This window comes from Pelecanus crispus, chromosome 4, assembly GCF_030463565.1.
Source record: "Pelecanus crispus isolate bPelCri1 chromosome 4, bPelCri1.pri, whole genome shotgun sequence".
Lineage (NCBI taxonomy): Eukaryota > Metazoa > Chordata > Aves > Pelecaniformes > Pelecanidae > Pelecanus > Pelecanus crispus.
In genome coordinates, this window is record NC_134646.1 from 2,400,522 (window position 1) to 2,421,664 (window position 21,143).

A 21,143-nucleotide genomic window follows, 5' to 3' on the forward strand; every position below is an offset into this window, starting at 1 on the left:
TTGTTATACTTAATTAAGTTAATGGTTTATTCTTTTGTTAAAGTGGTTTAGTTGGAAGTTCACCTGGTTTTCTGATTACTAGTTTGAAGAACAGCTGTGTACTTTTACTTTGCTTTTACAAAAGCTGGATCCATGATGAGCTATCAGTTATGGGGGCTGAGATGATGATTTACCAGTGAAACTGCAGGACCAAGTGAGACATTTGGTCTGTTCCTGTCAGGGCTAGGCTGAAGTCTTCAACAGGGTGAAGATGCCTGAATGCAGAAACTAAGCGTGTCAAGATGCTAATGAAGAAGCTAATTAATAAATGGTAATATCACTATGTAAAATATGAAGTACCTTTTTGGATAAGAGAAAGTTTTGTCCTAGTGAGTAGATAACAGCCCACATACAGGTGCTGCTCTTCTATTTGATTATACTCAATATCTGGCTGTATATAAGACTAATTATTGGATAGAAGTTACTTAGGAATCATTTATGAGTATACTAGATAAAATTATTATGTAAATCTTTGTTCTACCGTGTAAATAAGCAGTTGCCTAAAGGAAATATAATAAGCTATACAACTTAAGAGTGAAGCTTTCTATTGCCTGGTTTTGAAGGTAAACTAATAAAAGAATCTGAACTAGAAAATTCTTTTTGTGGTTGTTGAGGCTTCACATTTAATGCTGACCACTTCTATGCACTCATTATGAGAGATTGCTACTCCCATGTAGTTAGTGATAGGACGAGAGGAAATGGGCTTAAGCTGTGCCGGGGGAGGTTTAGGTTGGATATTAGGAAAAATTTCTTTACGGAAAGGGTGGTCAAGAATTGGAACAGGCTGCCCAGAGAGGTGGTGGAGTCACCATCCCTGGAAGTGTTCAAAAAACGGGCAGAGGTGGCACTTGGGGACATGGTTCAGTCTAGTCTACCCTTGATTGGTTTAGTGTGGACTTGGTAATGTAGGCTAATGGTTGGACTGGATGATCTTAAAGGGCTTTTCCAACCTAAATGATTCTATGTATTGTCAAATCATTTCCCTGAAAGCAGAAGGGGGAGGGAGTACCACTTCCAAATCCTCCTGCACTGCTCCAGCTGGAATCAGTTGTCCCTCACCCTGCAAGATAAGGGCCTGAGGAAAATAACCTGCAGCTGTTAATGAGATGGTGAACAGCTGGGGAGGGAGGAAGAGTGCGAGTGTGAGCTGCTGCTTTTCAAATGCTCTTTGTTAGAGCAAGGGTGGCTGAGTGTCACTGCCCATGTGTTATGGGTCAAGCCAATGAAGAGGAAAAAGCAAGGACTGTGGGGGATAAGCAGGACTTTGGAACACAAAGGAATTTTTAGCTCTTTCTCCTATTGCTCTGTGTTTAAATTAATCAGGGTGTGTAGCTCTGATCAGCTGTCCTGAGCCCTAGCAGTGATTGAGCACTCCTCACACAGAAGAATAGTCATCCTTGTTCTATTTAAGCTGGGGCTGACTTGACTCACATCTGGTCCATCAGAGCTGCCCTGTGTGTTAGCCCCTTGCCCAAATCCTCTCCTCTTCTCCCAGGGAATATGCTGCATGTGGAGAGATGTCCTGATCTCTTGTGGGTTGCTGCATGCTTCTGCCAAACCCTTCTGTAACTACCAGAAGTGTCCACTGTCAGCTGCTGCTGCGTGTGTCTGGCCTTAAGATGGGGAAAGCAAGGATGTTCCATCGTCAAGGAGATGCGATCTGCCTCCCGTATTGTTTCAGGCTGGCTGTCCAGCCAGGTTTGTCAATGCCCTCATCACTTACTGCACCAGGGTGAATGGATCCAACCCCTCCTGCTGGGAAGGAAGATCAGCATGCAGGTTTTGTGGTGCTTTTGTGAAACAAGCTCAATCCCTGATTGTGTGGTGGAAACTGTGCTGTGCTGATCTGTTAGCAGCCTCTGTCCAGATTTTTTCCTATCAAGGGGGTTCATGTAAGAGCAGAGTTGCTGCCTCTTATCACAGGGTTAGCAAGAACACCTCTGTTGCTTCCCCTGTCGCAGAGATACGGTCGATACAACTGCTCATTACCTTGAAACAGGTATGTACTTAAGTAGCTTGTCGGAGCTCAATGCAAAGTATTTTATATCAATAACATAATTTGTTATAAGTGTGAAAAGCTTTACCAGGATTGAGAACCCCTCTTTTGAGTACTTTATTGCTGCTTGGGAGCAGAACCAGTAGTACTGGTGCCGGGCATAATTTTACTCATATTCCTGGCATGCACGTGACACTCTCAGTTTTATTGAGCCTACTGTCAGAAAAGTGATCAGTTTAGTGCAACAACGGAGTGAACAGGAAAGAAAAGATGCTTTTGGACACGAATTCTAGGCAGGTAAAAGCCCTTCTGAAGGCTTTCTTCATAAACAGGTAAGGCTTTTTTTTTTAAGTTCTCTTCTTACTAGTCTTGGGCTTACTTGAAGAGTTCACTTTGCTATTATGTCCCAAAGATCTACTCTGGGCTGCAGGAGCCCTGGGTACTCCAGCTGGAGATGACAGTATGAGCACAAACCTACTCAGGCTGCGGAGATACACATTGCCCTGGACGTGGCAGTGGGTGCAGTGGATCGACCATGCTTCATGGTCCTCGTGCATGCTGCTCAGGGCTGCGTGGGTCAAAACGCTGCACTCTTTGAAGGTGCTGGGAACCGGTGCTGATGGTGGTCTTTGCCTTGCATGCTTAGGTCTTGGCGGCTTGTTGGTAATGTGTAATTGTGCTCATGATGTTGCCTTTAAGTAGTGGATTTTGTTCGACTAATGAAATATAGTCCTTGAGTAGTGGTGAAGTACTGCTTATTTTGCTACACTGATAAAATGTAAGGAGGGGAGGATGGCTAAGAGGCTGCTTGCTGACCTTCAAAGATAAGGGGATGGTAAAACAAATGGGCAGGCACAAAATAGGAGAACCTGGCTAAGAGGTAATTTGGGCAGGGGGAGATGGTGACCACTGACCTGATAAGGACTGAAGCAAGTACCCCCGCACACGCTCCTCCCGTGCAAGCGCAGTGAGTTAAAAAGACATATGGCTTTGAAGACTGGCTGAGTAAACTTAACCTATGAAGATGAGCGCATGAAGACAAGTTAAGGATTATGTATTAGAAAGGTGTGGAAATTGTAAATTCAATGTATAAATAAGGGAATGGAATCCAAACTCGGTGTGCTTGATTTGTGGAATGGCTCCACCTCACACCCTGTGCAGAATAAAGCAATACCTGCTTTTAACACCATTTTTGGTTTTGGGAGCTTTATCTCCAGGTAGCAAAGGCAGCAAACAAAGCTGTCAAGGGCCAGACCCTACTCCTCAGCAGTGTTGCTGCACTGCTGGCAGCACTTAGCGTTGAGAAGGTGCCTTTTCCCCACCTAACTGGGGGGTGTGATGCAGCTGGGGGGAGCGCGGGGTCACTGTGCTGCAGGGGCACGGTGCAAGTGAGGAGGGGAACGGGATGGGAAAACTGCCGGGAGGAAGCTGTGCTCCCTAACCGCGAGCGGCGCGGTGTGACCGTGGGCAGGGCCCCCGGGGCTCTGTCGGGCACAGGGGGGTGCCCGGCTGCGCCCTCCCCCGCCAGCGAGCAGCGCCAGCAGCCGCCAGGGGGCGCTGCGGGGAGGGCGCGCCTCCGGCAGAAGTTTGTCCCTTGGCGGCGCCCGGCGGGGGCGGGCCAAGATGGCGGCGCCCGGCGGGGGCGGGCCAAGATGGCGGCGCGCAGCCGGTAGCTCACGTGTGGCGGGCGGCGCTGGGTTCGGCTCGGGGCCGCCATGTCGGGCCGGCAGGGAAACAAGCTGCCCAGCAACCTGCCCCAGCTGCAGAACCTCATCAAGCGGGACCCGACCTCCTACACCGAAGAGGTACCGAGCCGAGCGGCCTCAGCCGCGGGGGGCTCGGCGGGGAAGCCGAGGGGGCCCGGGGGCCGGCGGGGCGGGTGTTGCTCGCCCCGCTCGGCAGCCGCCGCCCCCTCTGTGTGCTCAGTTCCTCCAGCAGTACCACCACTACCAGTCCCATGTGGAGATTTTCACCTTCCAGCCGGACAAGCCCAGTAAGGAGCTGGCCGACCTGGTGATGTTCCTGGCCCAGGTAAGGCGCTGCCCTGCTCGGGGGGGCTCTGGCCTGGCCGCGCTGCTGTGGGCCCCCCGACTTGCTGCCAAACTGCGCGCTGACCAACGTTTCTGCGGCAGTGTGGTCCGTTTCCAGCAACACAAGTTTTTCTTTTGAGCATTTGGTGCCATTTTTTAAAAGGATTTTTTTTTTTTAATCACGCCATACCTCTTAGATGTAGGCATCGATAATAACTTATTCTCTATACTCAACAGTTACTATACCAACGGCTACAATTTACGGGTTGCTTGCAATATCTCAGGCCTTCCCAGGGTTTTCAGTAGAGGTTTCAGCTGGGTCTGTCTCTACCCAGGTTGCCCACTGCTACCCCGAGCACATGGCCAGCTTTCCCCAGCAGCTGAAGGAGCTGCTCTCCCACCACCACACCGTCCTGGATGCAGACCTGCGCATGGTAAGACCCACGCCGAAAGGCGTTTTGGGCAGACCGCGTCCTGTGGTGAAAATAGCCTCTTCACCTCTGACAGTAGAGCTTATGGTTTGCTTCTAAATTTTTTTAATTAAAGATGGGAAGTGGATAATATTATGAAACTTTGCTTCTGATTCCCCGATTCTCTCTTACAGACTTTCTGTAAGGCTTTGATCTTGTTAAGAAACAAGAACCTAATAAATCCAACGAGTCTGCTGGAGCTCTTCTTTCAACTGCTGCGGTGTCACGATAAGCTTCTACGAAAAGTAAGCCACGCTTACAAAAAATGATCTTGATTTCCAGTGGGTTCTGACCAACTTGCCAAAAGTAACGCAGCGCTGGCAGGCAGCTGTTCTCCTTCCCTTGATAACAAAGTAAGAAAGTTTAAAACAGCTCTGCTTTTTCTGCAGTTGGCAGTGCCAGAGGCAGGCCTCGATCTATGTGTTTGATTAGTAACGAAGCGTGCTGCTGTAAACATCTTTACTGTGCTTTTGCAGGCTGTAGGCCTGGCCTGCATTTGGAATTGAGCAGCTTGGATGCGTCTGCGGATGAAAAGCATAAATGCGTTGCTGTCGGAGCAGGCCTTACTGAATTCTTTGTGAGAACTTCTGAGTAAAACAACTAAAACCAAACCAGCTGCCAGTTAAAGCTGTATTTCAGGTTTTTGCCATAAAAGCGAAAATACTTGCTTTCTGCCACCAGAATTACTAAATTGGCCATCAGAACATGCCTGAATGAAGCAGGGGTGGGATTTTTTTAAGCATTTCTTCATGTTGTTCATTTTCCTGCCTTACTGTAAATTAAGTATGCTTTTCAAATACATAAAAAAGCATATGTGAGACTTCACAGCATAACTTCTTGTTGTTTTTCCATCTGTAACTTAGAAGAGAATATTCTCAGTGGTGATCAGTTTGGTCTCTCATTTTAGTACTTGGAGATGTTGGGGGAATGGTAATGTATGTGTGTTCTCTGCATGACTTGCGTAGGTAATTCCCTGTGATCTCTCCATTTACAGACTTTGTATACTCACATCGTGACGGACATCAAGAATGTCAATGCTAAACACAAAAACAATAAAGTAAACACAGTAAGTGTTTTAGTTTTCAGATATATTTCCATTGAACCTCTTGATATTGTTGCAGACTTCTAATAATGTTTCCAACCTTTTTCTTAGACACTGCAGAACTTCATGTACACTATGTTGAGAGACAGCAATCCCACTGCTGCCAAGATATCTCTGGATGTGATGATTGAACTTTACAGAAGGAATATTTGGTAGGTCTGGCAGGCTCGTATTGACTTTTGCAGTTTTAAAAAGTAGGTTTGTAACTACATGAGACTTGGTGTAAAATCGAAGGAATTTCTGCAGCCTTATTTCTTACAAGCCCTTATTTTTAGAGCATACTTCCAGCTGCTTTTCTAATATTAGTTAGAATTCTGTGTGAATGTATTTTGGCAAGCATGGGGTTTATTATTTTTTTTAACCAGTGGAAAAAGTGGTTATGTCTTCTGTTACTGGAGCTTATTCTTTCTATCCCTTCAGTCAGTGTGAACTAGATGGAATGCAAGTGTGTCTGTCTATTTAGATGAAGCTCCTGCTATGTTAGAAGAATAAAAGAAAGTGACAGAAGCTTAACTTCTTTGTTTGCAAATTTACTTGGAGCATTGAGAGACTTGATTCTAACAGAGCTTTCTGCTTGTTAGGAGTCTCGTTTCATGAGACTTAATTTTGTGAGAATAACTTGAAATTGCCAAACTTCAAAGTAAAAGGTGATGTTTTGTTTTATTCCAGGAATGATGCCAAAACCGTAAATGTCATTACAACTGCCTGCTTTTCAAAAGTGACAAAGGTGAGAAGAGAAATCACTTATTGAAAATGGATGTTACCAAAGCTACCTTTTTCCTGTGGATGCAACTTGTTATTTTGTAATTGTTACAAGCTTCTCTGATGATTTGTCTCCTGCTTGCTTTATTTTCAAAATACCGCTTGTGTTGTGGGATGAAGTGGCATTTGGCTCTTATGTGCAGAGCAGCAGAATTGGAAGCTTTATCGTATAACAAGTGCAGGGTGGTGTGGGAAGGGTAGGTGTACTTTCCACCTCTACTCAGGAGAGACTGTCAGAATATTGTCTCCTTATGATCCTTATAAGTACTGTAAGGCTTTCATTAGTTAAACATGAAGAGAGCTGCTATCCTGCGTGGGGCTTGAGTGAATCTTGGGCCTTCTGTCATCTGTGTCAGTTCTGCAGTCCTGGAGGTTTTAAAAACTTGTATTATGGTTTGAGGTAAGTTCTTACACTATGATGGTCCAAAAGCTGTTCCATTCAATGACAACCAACCAAAACCAATGAAAAACCCCACCAACAAACCCATGTAAAGTAATAAGTTTGGAGTTCAGCGCTGTCTCAGGTATCAGCTGTGCAGGAGATCCTGATAACGTTGGCATGGAGCTATTAGATTGAAATTGCTTTGCAGAATGCTAGGAAGAGAATTTGCATCTTTAAACTGGCTCCAGGCATTGTGGAAGCCCAGGTGCTTTTTGACTTTTTGTGTGCCTCTGTTGAGGATGGTCAGCAAAGATTTACTGTGTCTGTAAAACAGTGGCTCTCAGCCTTTTGCTTTCTGTTCATATCCATGCCTATAAAAAATTGCGAGAGTCTTTGCATAACCTAAGATGTGGCTGTAGGGCTGTTGTAAATAGTCTTCTCTTTGTCCTGTCCCACAGAAACTTACTTTGCTTTTCAGGTATTAGTCGCTAGTTTGAAGTTCTTTCTTGGGAGAGATGAAGATGAGAAACAAGACAGTGACTCAGAATCTGAGGTGGGTCTTGTGATTAAATCTTCTCCTCTCTGTTCTTCAAACTCTAATAGGTCTGTCACGCTAGTGACCCTGGCTCTGCTAATCTCTCTGCCTCTTAGTTTTCTGTCTTGTTTCCTCCAGATGTTTCTATGCTTCACAAAAAGGTTCGGTGTTTTTGACAGCTGGCCCAAACTGATAGCAGGATGCCTTTGCTGTCAGTCTAAAGACTAATGCTAAGAGCTCCTTTGCTTTCCGCTTCTCCTTGTGAAGGAGCAATTCACTTTGAAGACCTAAGCAGGGGCTGGTTAGTCTGGTTCATGAAAACATGAATTGCTGGTTGCATAGTGTAGAGTTCTAGGAAGAGGCTTTCACTCTAGTCTGGTGGAAGCTGGTTTACTTTTTTAGCTGTCCTTTTTGTCTTCAGTTTTCCCTTTTGTGCTCTGCTTCCTGTTCGTATACAAATGAACATAATTCAGTTAGCTTGAGAAGGCTGATAACCTAACAGGATTTCGGTCTAGAACCTCCTAATACAGGATATCATTATTTGTCTGTGACTGAACAATACTCTCTAATTAACCAGCTGTAAAAACTGCTGTGTTGATGTGCTGTGAAGTGTTTGTGATCTCTCTTGCATGTAAGTACATGGCTAGTTTTATGGAATCAAGATTTTAAATGCTAGAATTCCCATATTATGAAATTTAGGAAGAGGGAGAGTTTTCAAATGTAGTACATGATCCTGAAAAATACTGATACTTTCTGTTTCTGATTGCCATTCAAAGCCTGATGTCACCTGAGTCCTGTTTTTCTTGCATTCTTTCTCAAGGATGATGTTCCTACAGCCAGAGATCTGATGATGCGGTACGCAACTAACAAGAAAACCACCAAGCGCAAGAAGAAACTGGAAAAAGCGATGAAGGTTCTCAAGGTGAGGAGACTGGCGTCTAACTTGCCAGCATTTTAGCTTAATTTTTGAAGTGCAGAGATCTTGTTGTTGCCCCTGTTGACTTAGCTTTTGGCATCTCTTCTAGGTAAAGGTCTTCAAGAGTTCTAGCATCCATTGGCCAGGCATATGCTATGTTTGCCTGGAAGAGAGCTGTTTTGAAACAGACTTAAAATCTAACTTGTGGATTAGTTCTGCTCTGTGTACCCCTTGTGTGGTCCCCACCTGTGCTTTAAAGCATGTGCTGTTCTGATAAGTAACTTTTTAATTCAGCTCCTTGTTGCCTCTTAGGTCAGGTGGCAGAAAACCCTGTGCAGGTGGAAAGAGTGATAGTTTATGTGTTGAAGTGCCCCTTTTTGAAGAGAAAAATGGTAAATGGTGGCTTTTAACAGCAGTCTGAAACTGAAGCACTCACAGCTTTTTCATGGAAAGAAAAAAAAAATGCGTGTATCACTTTTTGCCATGCAGAAACAGAAGAAGAAGAGCAAGCCAGAGGTGTTCAACTTTTCTGCTATTCATTTGATTCATGATCCCCAAGGTAACCATGCATTGTATTTTGGTTTTTTTAAGTTGTGTTAATCCCAGACACTGAAGCTTAGGCACAATTCTGCAAGGAGAATGAAAGTGATAAGTAGGTGCAAGTGTGACTGTGATACTTGTAGTGTGCTTTGTCCTAGTTTCATAGCACTTGAAAAAAGTGAGATCAGTCTTGTGCTTGTTGTAGTGTAATGCTTGTGGGTAGTCAGACAAGGATGGAACTATTACCTCATCTGCTTCAGGTTGCTACAGGTCAGGATGTGGTGCTCTATCTGTTTCTTGTATGTGTAAAGGCCATAATTTGTGTGAACAGGGAGTAGTTTATCTACTATAGCTTCTTTGGCTTACCCCCTTCAAAAATGTATTTCTGTTACTAGTCTGACGTTTGTCTAATAGCACTTTGCTTGGTCTTAGTCTGATCTAGTGAACCTGTGGGGCTTTTGTTTTTCAGATGAACCCAAAATATATCTTAAAAAAAAAAAAAAATATCTAGCTTTCAATACTGACCCTGTGCTTATGATATTGTGGAACCTGCTAGTTTTCCTCTCTGCTGAACCTGTGCACAGCTTTAGACCATCTAGGCATGTGAGAAATAACCCATTGGGAGAAGTGCTCTGGCCACCTGTAATTTCTTCTGTGTGAGGGCACTGGGGCTTAAAAAAACCCCAAACCAAACTGACTGCCTTTTTTAATCTAATCCCAGCTGAATGCTGCATTGTGCTCTTGAAGTCTACCACTAGTCTATTATTGTTTCTTCTAGACTTTGCAGAGAAACTGCTGAAGCAGCTGGAGAACTGTAAGGAACGATTTGAAGTGAAGATGATGCTCATGGACCTAATATCTAGGCTAGTGGGAATACACGAGGTACTTAATCAGATTAATTTTGTAATGGTCTGATGGTAGCCAGCCTGGTTTGGGTGGTGGCATGCTCTGGAAAATGACGTTTCATTTTGCTCTATGTTGAAAAGTGCAGATGTATGGTCAGGTAGTGGCCAGTGGGCCTCATGGAATGGCGTAGTTGCATAGACTTGTGCGGTACTAAGTGAGCTCTGCTAGAGAAAGGTGTTGGTCTGGAATAGCTGAGGTGTCTCTAACAAATGGAGGAGAACATGTCTTCATGACCTGTGTGCTCCTGGGAGGTTCTTCAAGGGAGTCCAGCAATTGCTCACAAACAGTGCTCTCTGAGGTACAGCCAAGATGTGATCAAAATTATTGGAGTCTCTTTCTGTTTTGGGAGAGAAGACTCTGTCCCCGAGGCAAAGGGAAGAGGTGCATTGTAGGATTGTGCACCAGAGTGCCCTAATTTGAGTTCTGTGCAGTCAAACAAAAACCACTCTGGATTTCACAGAGCTTAGGTTTGAGCCTTGTATTTCCTTTGTACAAGTCCTTTCCTCATCTCCACATATATCAAGCTCAAGACAGGAGAATGCATCATGCAATAAAGTCCAAGGTGTTTGGGGAGCAAGCGGTAGAGAATCATTGATTGCGTTACCAGCATATCAGCCTATGAAGGTGATCTCAAGTTAAAAGACAAGAATCTAATTTGTTATAACTTTGTTCTTGCAGCTTTTTCTTTTTAATTTCTACCCCTTCGTTCAGAGATTCCTACAGCCCCATCAGAGAGGTAAGTAGCTACTGGTAGATAACACTGCCGGCCCATCGTGTCATACTTAAAGCCGGTTCTCAGAAGTGGTGCTGTAAATGAATAGGTAGCAGTAGCTTAGTAGGTAGCAGGAGGTAGTAGTAGTTCCGAGAGTGTGGATGAAGGAAGTAAAAGGCTCTGACTGCGAGAAGTGCAAAGCGCTTTGGACTTCTATGGAAGCTGTGTGTGCTCACTGCTCCTTACCTGAGCATTTGAGAAACTCCAGCAATGGAATAGAACTAATCTACTCGCTCCCTAGTTCCTAGCAAATCCTAACTAGCTGAGCAAAGCATGACTGCCTTTTGCTGCTTTGTTTTACTGGTGTTTCACTCTAGTTCTAGAGTATTTTTTTGTCTTAGCTGGCTATTAAGGGCCTGCACTGCTGCTGGGGTGGAGACCACAGGAGTTCCTAATGCTTGGTGGGAGAGGAGAACTGGTTGTTGCAAATAACTTTAGACTGACATGGCTTTGAGGCTTAGACTGAGCAGCTTGAGTTAGCTCTTTTGGTGGATGCATTTATTGGCCAGACTAAGTTGCAGCAATATACTTTAGCATCTTCTTCCCACTTACTTTTTCTTCCAGAAGTTACAAAGATTCTCCTGTTTGCCGCACAAGCTTCACATCAGCTAGTACCACCCGAGGTCAGTACTTCACCTGTCTTTGGTGATGTTAAAAATGGATGACAGGCCAGCACAGAAATATAACTGAGTGCCTTTGTGGGGAGGAGAAAAAGGAAATCTGGTCAGACCTGTTGTCTTGAAAAGCTTGTGTAAATTTTGGGTACTCCTTCAAGTTCTGAGGGATTGTTTTGTATAAAGGTAAAAAAACCCAACCATGTCTGATGCCTTAATTTCTGTAACAGAATTTGTCTAGAAAATATTTGCAGGCTATAGTGACAAGTCCTGAGCTCTGTCTTTCCGTGAAAAGGGCTCTGTTGTCTGTTAATTAGTAATAGGCGATCATTTTCACAGTTTAATATATATGCATTAAGTTTGTTTAACCTTTTTTTCTTATTTTCAGATTATCCAGTCGGTGTTAATGACCATTGCCAACAACTTTGTCACTGACAAGAATTCTGGAGAGGTCATGACTGTAGGGTGCGTACAGAATCTTACAAAAACTGTAAAACTCTCTGAATGTGGAAATTCTTTTCTTTTTTAAAACCACCTGCAACTTATGCCTGTTATTCATATTATGCTTTCAAGAACCTGCTTGAATAAAAACAAGTTAGGACAGTATGTCAGCATAAACTTGCCTTATTTTTGTTGGCAGTGTTTTAAATTCCCCAGAATGATGGGTTTCTGTGCTTAGTGCTGTGACTTAACTTTTCTGGATTTCATGATGGTGCCTTTTTTTGGGGGTTTGTTGTTTTGTCTTGTATTTTTCTTCCTTTCTGGATATTGTTATTTCTACATGGAGGGCAGACCTCTGTGAATTCATATATATGTATATATTCAGTGAGTGCTAGCATCATAGTTCAGGACTCTTACTTGGTGGTTTTGTGGATGAAATTTTGCTCCTGACAAATTGAAATGTTGCTGTTAGTGAAACTTTCTTTGACTGCTCAAGAGAGGTACTTGTGAAAGCTCTAGTGTAAGTGGAGTAGAGAATGATCAGTAAACGTAGGAGAGCGCTGAACTGTGCTTGAAGATGAAACACTCGACAGGGGCAGACTGTGTGTAGACGCTTGTGAATGTTTTGTGAGCTATTCCTTTTCCTCTCGGCATGGTTTTAATCCAGGTATTTAGCGTACTAAGTGTGTGCATGAAGATGGTTTAAAAGGGAACTTGGGTGAGCCCATGGACTTCTGTTTATACTGTCCCTAGCCTGCTCATGGTTGAGTCCAGAAATGTTTCTTGATTATTTTTTCTTCTTGGCCTGTGATTGTCTGACTGGTTTTCCTGTCTGCCTGGACCCAGACTTCACTCGCAGAATCTTGAGGCCTAGGATCAGACAAAATAGTGGCTGGAGAGTAGAGAGTGAGCCAAAGATGGAGGATTTTGGAGAGCCACGGCACAGAGAGCTCCTTCTGATGTTCTCCTCTGTTACACTAAATGTTGTATAAATGCCTTGTGAGGGTCTTAAGTTCCAGCTAATTCAGTCCATTACTGGGCCAGTGGGAGCATCTCCCAACTGTGGTGTTCAGAAAATTATTCACTTCCAATTTTTCAGAATTAATGCGATAAAAGAAATCACTGCGAGATGTCCATTAGCCATGACGGAAGATCTGCTCCAAGACCTCGTTCAGTACAAGACTCATAAAAATAAAAGTAAGTGTATTACATGGATATGACTTTTAGATCTTTCTTCTCCTGTATCATTTGGTCCTCCATTGTCGTAGCCTTCATAATAGTGATGTCTTTTAATTGTTTTTATGTGGGCTGAGAGGTATCATTTTCAACATGTCTGTTGTATTTCTCTGTATTTGAAGTGTATATACATAGGAGACAAAACAGTCAAGGGTAGTAATGGCAGGAGAACTAACTGCCAAAGCTCAAGAAGGGAAATTGCTTGCTAATAAAAATTTAGCCCTAAGGAAGAGCTGGATCCTGCACTGGAGAAATCAGAGGGAGCTACAACTTTGGAAAAGCCATGACCAGGCTGTAAACACTGATGATCTGAGTGGGGTTTTGGTTTGCTCAGAAGTCTGCTTTTCTGTACTTATTCTTGGCTTGCTTTATTTCTTGGGTAGATGTGATGATGTCTGCAAGAACTCTGATACACCTTTTCCGTTCTCTGAATCCGGAGATGCTACAGAAGAAATTCAGGGTAAGTGGTGTTTTATGTGCATTGCGTTCACCATAAATGCAGGCTCGTGCTCAAAAATGATGATGATGACTGGTCTCATGGGCTCTTGAGAAGGAGGTGGAATCACACCTGTGTTCTTCTCTGGCCTGATCCCTTGCTGCATTTTGAAGTGGGTCACTCTTTATTTCGAGATTTCCTTAGTTCGCATATATCAAACTCAGACAGAAGGGATAGTGTTACAGAAGCTTGACTGTCTTCCTAGAGTTTGTTCAGCTTCTTAGTAATTCAAGATCTTTTCTTATTTCACCATGCATAATTTATTTTCCACCTGTACCTTCCTCTCCCTCAGATTTTTTCATGGATTTGTGGGCATTAAGATAGCAGCCTGCTTAACATGTATTTTGTTAACTTACAGGGTAAGCCTACTGAGGCCTCGTTGGAAGCCAGGATTCATGAATATGGAGAATTGGATGCCAAAGACTATATTCCAGGAGCAGAAGTACTAGATGTTGAGAGTCAAAAGGAAAAGGGAGGAACCCAAGAGGAAGGTTGGCCTTTTTTTCTTTACCACTTCTATTTTGAGCATCACTGTCACTAAGATTTTATTGGGACACAAAGCTTGGTGTTCATGCATTTTATTTTATGCTGTCACATGCTGCATGGCTTGCACATCTGTATTTGTCCATTAGGAAGCACTGATACTATCCTGGAGTAAGTGCAATTTATCCAGTGGAGTTTGTTACTGTGTGTTGCTTTTTATGATAGACACTGAGGGATGCAAAAGCAGAGGGATTAGACATTGTACAGCTGTAAAACTGCATATGTTCAGCTCTTCCTAAAGAAGAGTTTTTTGTTGCATATTATAAAACACTGAAACAGTACTTTGAAACAGTAGTTGGCTTGTTTAATTCACGTCCTGTGCAAGCTGCTTTGGGTATTTTCTATGGTTGGGTTGGTTTTGAATGAATGAGGTGTATGCAAATGCATTTCGTCTGAAGGCTCTGATCACCATCATTCCAGGTTTGTTGAAAGCTCCTAATAAATAAATGTATTAAGGTGACTGCAGCTGACAGTAATGACAAAATACACCAGCTGTTTTTAGTCTGTTGTAGGGGTGTGTGCATGTGCTTTCAAAGATCTCACACTGCCATATGCTGTTCACACTATAGAAATTAGTGTCCTTAACTGAATGTGCATGTGATGTGGGTGTGCTAAGAAATGAAAGCTGAGGTTTTTTTTTGCATGGCTCTGAATTAGTTGCAAGCCGGATGGAATTTGCTAGCTGAACTTGCCAGTGGGCAAGTGTGGGAGCTGCTGGTCTGTTCTGCTGTGTCTTCTAAAAATCATTAACAAATAGCTCTCAGGTGTGTGAAGTATTGCGTGTTTTTGTAATGTCCATGTAGTTCTAAGGCTGGGATGCTGAGATCCTACAGCTTGCCTGTGTGGTAAGAATGTCCCTGGGCATACATGCAGTTAGCTGATAGGTAATCAAAGGTGGTGAGAACTTGCGATCCAATCTGAAATTATTACAAACTTAAGCAGTTAAACTGAATCTGTATTAACAACACTGTGTACTTCTTTTCCTGAGCAGATGGATGGGAAAGTGCTAGTCTGAGTGAGGAAGAAGATAATGAAGATGGAGAATGGATTGATGTGCATCACTCCTCAGATGAGGAGCGGCAAGAAGTAGTGAGTTCTAAGTGCCTTCTACCCCAAATACAAATAAGCCTTGTTAATAGCAGACCAGATTCTGTTGCCCTGTACCTTCATGTGGCTGCTCATAACAAAGTATACAGGGCTGTGGAGTAACTTGACCAGAATCAGTGAGGTTGAAGTACTTACTATTTAGCACCTGTGCTGAAGTATGCAGGTTCTTAGGGTGAGGGGGAGAGATGGGGGAGAATTCTGTCTCAGTGCTGAATTCCTTTCAAAGCTGTAATATTTACATGAGTGCTTTTATTCACTCTGAAATACGAAATAGTAGAAGTATTTCTTTCTTTTAATAATACACGTTGAATATACGACTATGAAGAATCCTAACAGCTGGTTATAGCATTTCCCAACAATATTGCCCCTCCATAGGTACTTGGGAGGCAAGGGTCAGGGATTATGGCACAGAAATGGTTTGCAGAGCTCTGGATGATTCTTATTTTGCACTTTTTTTCCAAAAGGCAGAGAAGGTAAAAAGCATGCCCGTAGAGGAACGAAAAGCCAAAGCTGCAGCAGTCAGTACAAGCAGGCTGCTAACCCAAGAAGAATTCCACAAAATACGTCTTGCCCAGCTCTCCAAAGAACTTAATTCTGCACCTGGCAAAGCTGCCAAGAGGAAATATATTGAAATAGAGGATGAAGAGGAGGAGGGCAGGTACTGAGGAGCGCTTTCTCTTCCCTACGAAGTGGTGATACAGCTTTAAATTGCAGAGGGGCACAGAGCTCTGCTGCTGTCACCAGTATCTGCTGGTGGTGGGCGCTGGTGGTGGGCGGCACACAGCCACACAGCCTAGAAGGGCTCCTGGCCCCGGGGGATTTGTTTATACCTGGGAGAAAAGACATGAGGGGCCGACGGGAACTACGGGACTGTTCTGCTTGTTCAGACCAGTAGGCGTGTTTTCTTGTAGTAGCAGCTGTGCGCTTGTATCTCCAGGGTTTCTTAAACTTTGTGGTTAAAACAGTACTTGAAAAACAGTAATGAGTCTTGTGTAAGGGTTCTCCCAAGCCTGAGGATGAGCCTGAGAGAAAGAACAAGTACTTGTGTGGAAGTTTATAGGAAGGCAATGGAAGACAATGGTGCAAGAGACTGGCGAGAGACAAAAGGTGTGGAGGGCATTTTGTTTTTCTGGCCAGGTGAAGTTTTGTGTGTGATGGCCTTTTGTTGGATTTTTGTGTCTGTAGGGGAGAGTTGCTTTCACTCAGAGATATTGAACATCTGCATAAGAAGCCGAAATCGGACAAGGAGACCAGATTGGCAACTGCAATGGTGAGGAACTTGGCTATTTCATATCCTCTGTCTTTTTAGATTTGGGTTTGTGTTTGTCTCCTGCAGGAGGAGGATGTGGTGCGGTTGCATCTGTAAGGAGGGTGCCCAGCTGCCCTCTGCATTTTGAGACGTGTTTTCTATCGTTTTCTGCTGTTGCATTTGGGCAGTGACAGATAAACAGCCTCTTGCTGGTCACAGGTGACAATGAAAACACACACCCAATTTTCACTGTGACTTAATAGAGCCAGCATGGAAGAATGCATATACTGTACACAGAAAGTAATACTCAGCTTGGATTTATTGTTACTGCCACAGACTCTGTCACCTTAGCAGCTGATGTTAACTGTAAGGAAAGGAAAATGACCCCCTGTTATTATATTATGTTGTCTATTCTAGGCTGGAAAAACAGACCGAAAAGAATTTGTGAAAAAGAAAACAAGAATTAACCCATTTGCCAGCTCTTCCAACAAAGAAAAGCAGAAGAACAAGAACTTCATGATGATGAGATATAGCCATAGCGTCCGGACAAAAAATAAGCGTTCTTTCAGGGAAAAACAGGTAATATTTAATGTTGAATATAAATGGGCTGGTCTGAGCAGTAAACTTAGCATTCAGGTGAAGTGCCCTAAGTTGTTGCTGTTTAATTAGATGGTTTAATTGCTGGAAAGGACTGTGGGCTAGGTGGCTTGCCTTGAATGCTGCCCCAGAGGAGGTGTATCAGATTGCAGCGGTGAAGAATTCTTTTGTCACTCTCTTCTCTTTCATATGGATTGAGGACCGAGCCCTGTTGTAAAGTCATGTGTAGGTTAGGAAGCCAATGATAATGTGGTTTGGTTTTTTTATATAAATTTAAGAAGGTCATATTAGAACCCTGACTATAATCCTGTGATAGAAGAAAAGTTTCCCTGATACGGAGGAGTTGTTTTTCAGGACGAGCTTTTCTTCACTCTCCATATTCTTTTTGACCTTTGTCCTGTCACTGTCATGTTATGGACTTGTCTGTCCTGGCCTTGAGGTCATCTAGTAGCTTGTCACAGATGTACTTAAAGCACAGATATAAATGCTATTTATTACCTATTTGACACTGTTTAGGAAAAAAAAAAAAATCACTTCAGCCTGCCACAAGTAGTTTGGCAATATGCTGCTCTCAATGGTGAAGCCCCTGCTCTCTGTTGCTTGCTCAGCTCCAAGCCTGGCTACAGGGCTGACACAGGAGTCAAGACAGCTCTTGTGAAAGGTTACACAAGCTCCAAATGTGCATGTGGCAGTTGAGTTACTGTGTGTTCCTGCAGGCAGCTGTGCCAAGGGGAGCTGAAGGGATAGCTGGAAGGCAAGGCAGAAACTTCTGGGGATGACTTTGCTCCTGAAGGTGTTGGGCAGGGAGCCCACCCAGCTCCCCCAGGTGCCTGGGGTTAGATGAGCTGGCAAGAATGGAGGGTGGACAGGGAGCCCCCCTGCTCCTGTGAAGCACCTCAGCTAGGGACAGCGCCTGGACTGTGGCAGCTGTTGCCAGAGAATTGGTGTAGGCGTATTGCCTTGCCCTGCTGTGTTTCACCTTGGCAGGGTAAGTCTGTGCTGACAACAAAAATCTGCCTTAAAACCCTTTTCTCTAACCTGGCAGACAGCCAGTCTAGGGTTTTTTTCAGGGTGTTATAAAATAGAGCTCCTGTGAATGTGTTCCAAGGAAAACTTCTAGAATAATGCAATTATGCTGGGATCTTGTCTCTGTGTGGTGTTAATTTTTGTGTTTTCTTGCTAGGTTCTGTCTTGTGCTAGTGCATTCAGATGCTTCCTTTACAAACCGTCCTTTGTGAGTTGTTTCCAGGATCGTATCGTTAGGATAATGTATAGTTGTCTGCAACTTCTTGCCTTAAGAGCAGCAAGACTGAAACTGTTACAGACTCGATAGAGGGAATGTCTTAAGTGTTTCAGTTAAACAGGAAGACCAGGCTCTGTGGTCTTTTTGTTTGCTATTGTTCCACTTCACCCCAAATAAGGCTGACCACATTAACCCAAAACACACAAAAAAGCATTGCAAATGAACAGTCTGGCACTTCTAGGAAATTGCTGTTTACAATGATTCTTACACTTGGCTCACTTACTCTAAAAAGTCGTCTTGAATGGTTTCAGTCCTTACTCCCAATTAATGTTTCCAGTTTAAATGTAACAGCTAAACAGTGAAAGAATTTTTTCGTACTTTTTTCACTCAAGTTAGGCCACAGCATCAGTTCTGTTGACCATCATTTGGAAATAATTGTTAAAAGTGGGTTGAAGTACTGTAGTTGTAGGATACTGTGTTCCGCTGCCCTCTTTGGTGGTAGAATAACATGGACTGTTGTCTATAGTCCACAGCTAAATCCCCTTACCAACTAAAACATGTCTGAAATACACAACAAAGTCTCCTTAGAATGATACAGCGCTTGTAAAAATTCTAGCATCCCTCCTTCCCCTTTTGAAAAGAAGCTTTGTAATAGTCTTCCAAAAATGCCATTTTATCCTGCTTACCTCTCAGCTCGACTGAAGTTTTTTCTTGATCTCCTCTACTTGATTATAAGTCAGTGGAAGAACAGTTTGTTACTCTAATCTTTTTCCATCATATAGGGTTTGCTAATGATATACTGAAACATTTTTTTAAGCCCAATTCTTTACTAGTACTATGGCATTCAGATAAACAACAGTGTTTCTGCCACTTTAGCTGTTTGCCAGTTACTGCTCCCAGTTTTAGCTGGTAAGCTATTAGTGTTATCCTCTGAGGTTGAAGGAAGAAATTGAAGAAGGTTGCTGATGTGATCGTGGTGTTGTCTCCTTACTTAGTATTCTCCTTACCTGAATATTCCATTCTTGTTTCATGTTTAGCTGGCTCTTCGAGATGCACTTCTGAAAAAGAGAAAACGGCTGCTGAAATAAAAAGCAGTAATGGAGAGGAGTACTTAATCACCCTTGAAGAAACAGCCCTAGAAATGCTTATTTCCACCCACAGCCACACCAAAGGAAAAAAGACACTGAAATGCCTTATGGATTTATCTCTGTTCTGTTCAGAATTACAGATTGAACACTTCCAAGCTGTTGGATACTGCCTCTATAGGACAGATGGAAGAGGCCTTAATCCTTGTTGCAGGATTTTGATTTTTTCCTGAAAGCATTCTAGGGAAGAATGCAATTATATTTAATTGAATATAATTTACTTACAGCTGGTTTTGTATGTGTAAGTATTAAAACATACAACCTTATTGTAAAAATATTTTACTTGAAGCAATTCTTGAATAGGTAATGGGAAGGAAAAAATATTCTGGCTCAGGCTATAAAGTGTGTGTATATAATGTCTGTGCCTGTCTTAGGGATGTGATTTTACAGACTAAGCGATATTTTTAGCGGCTGTTTTTTACCTGTTTAATAAACTCAAATCCTTGTAATACAGGTAAGTTAAAGTGAACAGTTAGGGGGAAGAACAGTTTCGTGGTTTATGAAGAAAACAAAAGAAAACAAGAATAAAATTAGTATATGGGAGATAGTTTTCATGTTGCCATTTAAATAGAAAGGTATTATCACATGCAGGAGAAGTAAGGAATCTTATTTTCCTGTTATCAGTGCACCTTGTGGTGGGACTTGTTGGTGTCTGATTTTTGAAGTATACATGAGAATAACATGGATCTGTGGATTCTTCGTGAAAGGTTGAACTCCTGCTTCAGCCTTGACCTCTGCTGGCCCCATTAATGGGTTCTTTGTACCTTACCCAGCTGCCTGTTTTAATGGCAGCTTTGAGGGAGGTAGTTATACTGCCCTTTGTCAAATTCTGTTTGAAATGGATTGCCTTGTGGGGCAGAAACAGGTGCCACATGTATGGTATAGTGGAAAGGCATTTGGTGGGGTCTTTTTCCCCTTTCTTCTTAGGAAACCGGGTTAATGGTCATACCCCACATGGGAATTCACTCACCTAGGTATGTTTATGTTGGATATGCTATTGTATTCACTTTAGTTCCTATTATTTGTCTTGTTTATGTAATTTTTTGTTGGTTTGGTTTGTTGTCACATCTTGCTTCCTAAAGCAAAAAAAAGCTTATAGAGGCTTCAGCGAGATAGAGAAGAACAAAGTACAAACTCTCTACAACTTTGAATCTTACATGGAAATTCTCAGTGTTGCTGCTGAGGGAAGGGCAGGGATTGCTACTTGGGAATGATAGCAGTGAGCTGGCCAGGTGCAGGGCATGGAGCTGGGAGCCGGAGAGGGGAAGGGATGCAGAGGAGCTGCAGTGGTATGGAGTGTGGGGCAGGGGCTGGAGAGATGCCAGCAAGGGCAGCAGATGGGGCATATAAATACGTACTTATATAAAACCCCCTTTCACCGTTTCCTTTTTTCCCTTTATGTGCACGTATCTAAAACCTAATGACTTCGGAGGCTGAAAGGGAGAGGCAATTAATTTTTTTGTTTAGGACTAGTGCCTGCTCTCCTCTCTGTTCTCCCCTTCGTTTACAGCCTGGGGTTCAGCAAGCCAAGAGCTATGCCTGGTTGCTATGAAGGGCAGAGGAGACATACCCTGCTTGGAGAAAGAATAGGAGCTTGCTTCTACAAAAGAATTTGCCAAAACATAGGGAAAATGAAACTACATGTTACCTCCCTGCTTTCCTCCCCCTTTTTTGTTTTTGTTGTGTATTTGGGTACTCTGTCCATCATGTCCTGCCTCTGGTAGGGCTGAGGCAGCGATGGGTGGGCTGTGTGGCCGGTGAGGGGATGCTGGCCCCCATCTTGTCCAGTTTTGGGCCCCTCAATACAAGAAAGACATTGAGGGGCTGGAGCATGTCCATGGAAGGGCAGCGGAGCTGGGGCAGGGTCTGGAGCACAGGGCTGGTGGGGAGCGGCTGAGGGAGCTGGGGGTGTTCAGCCTGGAGAAGAGGAGGCTGAGGGGAGACCTGATCGCGCTCTGCAGCTCCTGACAGGAGGGAGCAGGGAGGGGGTGTTGGGCTCTTCTCCCATGTAGTTAGCGATAG

General features: G+C 43.4%; 1 protein-coding gene across 2 annotated transcripts; it reads left to right on the top strand.

Annotated features, from left to right (window-relative positions):
• The first annotated feature begins 3,750 nt into the window (after positions 1–3,750).
• SDAD1 (SDA1 domain containing 1) lies at positions 3,751–19,089 on the top strand. 2 transcript variants are annotated; one of them, XM_075708981.1, is made up of 22 exons: positions 3,751–3,840; positions 3,962–4,066; positions 4,401–4,499; positions 4,670–4,780; positions 5,530–5,601; positions 5,689–5,789; positions 6,307–6,364; positions 7,260–7,334; positions 8,137–8,238; positions 8,722–8,791; positions 9,551–9,654; positions 10,357–10,414; positions 11,015–11,073; positions 11,453–11,529; positions 12,605–12,702; positions 13,125–13,201; positions 13,596–13,728; positions 14,772–14,873; positions 15,356–15,545; positions 16,073–16,157; positions 16,554–16,715; positions 19,014–19,089. In XM_075708981.1, exons 1-22 carry the CDS (start codon positions 3,751–3,753, stop codon positions 19,062–19,064), a joined length of 2,079 nt encoding a protein of 692 aa, XP_075565096.1. In that variant the 3' UTR covers positions 19,065–19,089. The 2 variants fall into 2 exon arrangements, with proteins under 2 accessions (XP_075565096.1, XP_075565097.1); XM_075708982.1 differs by lacking the exon at positions 4,670–4,780.
• The last annotated feature ends 2,054 nt before the right edge of the window (positions 19,090–21,143 follow it).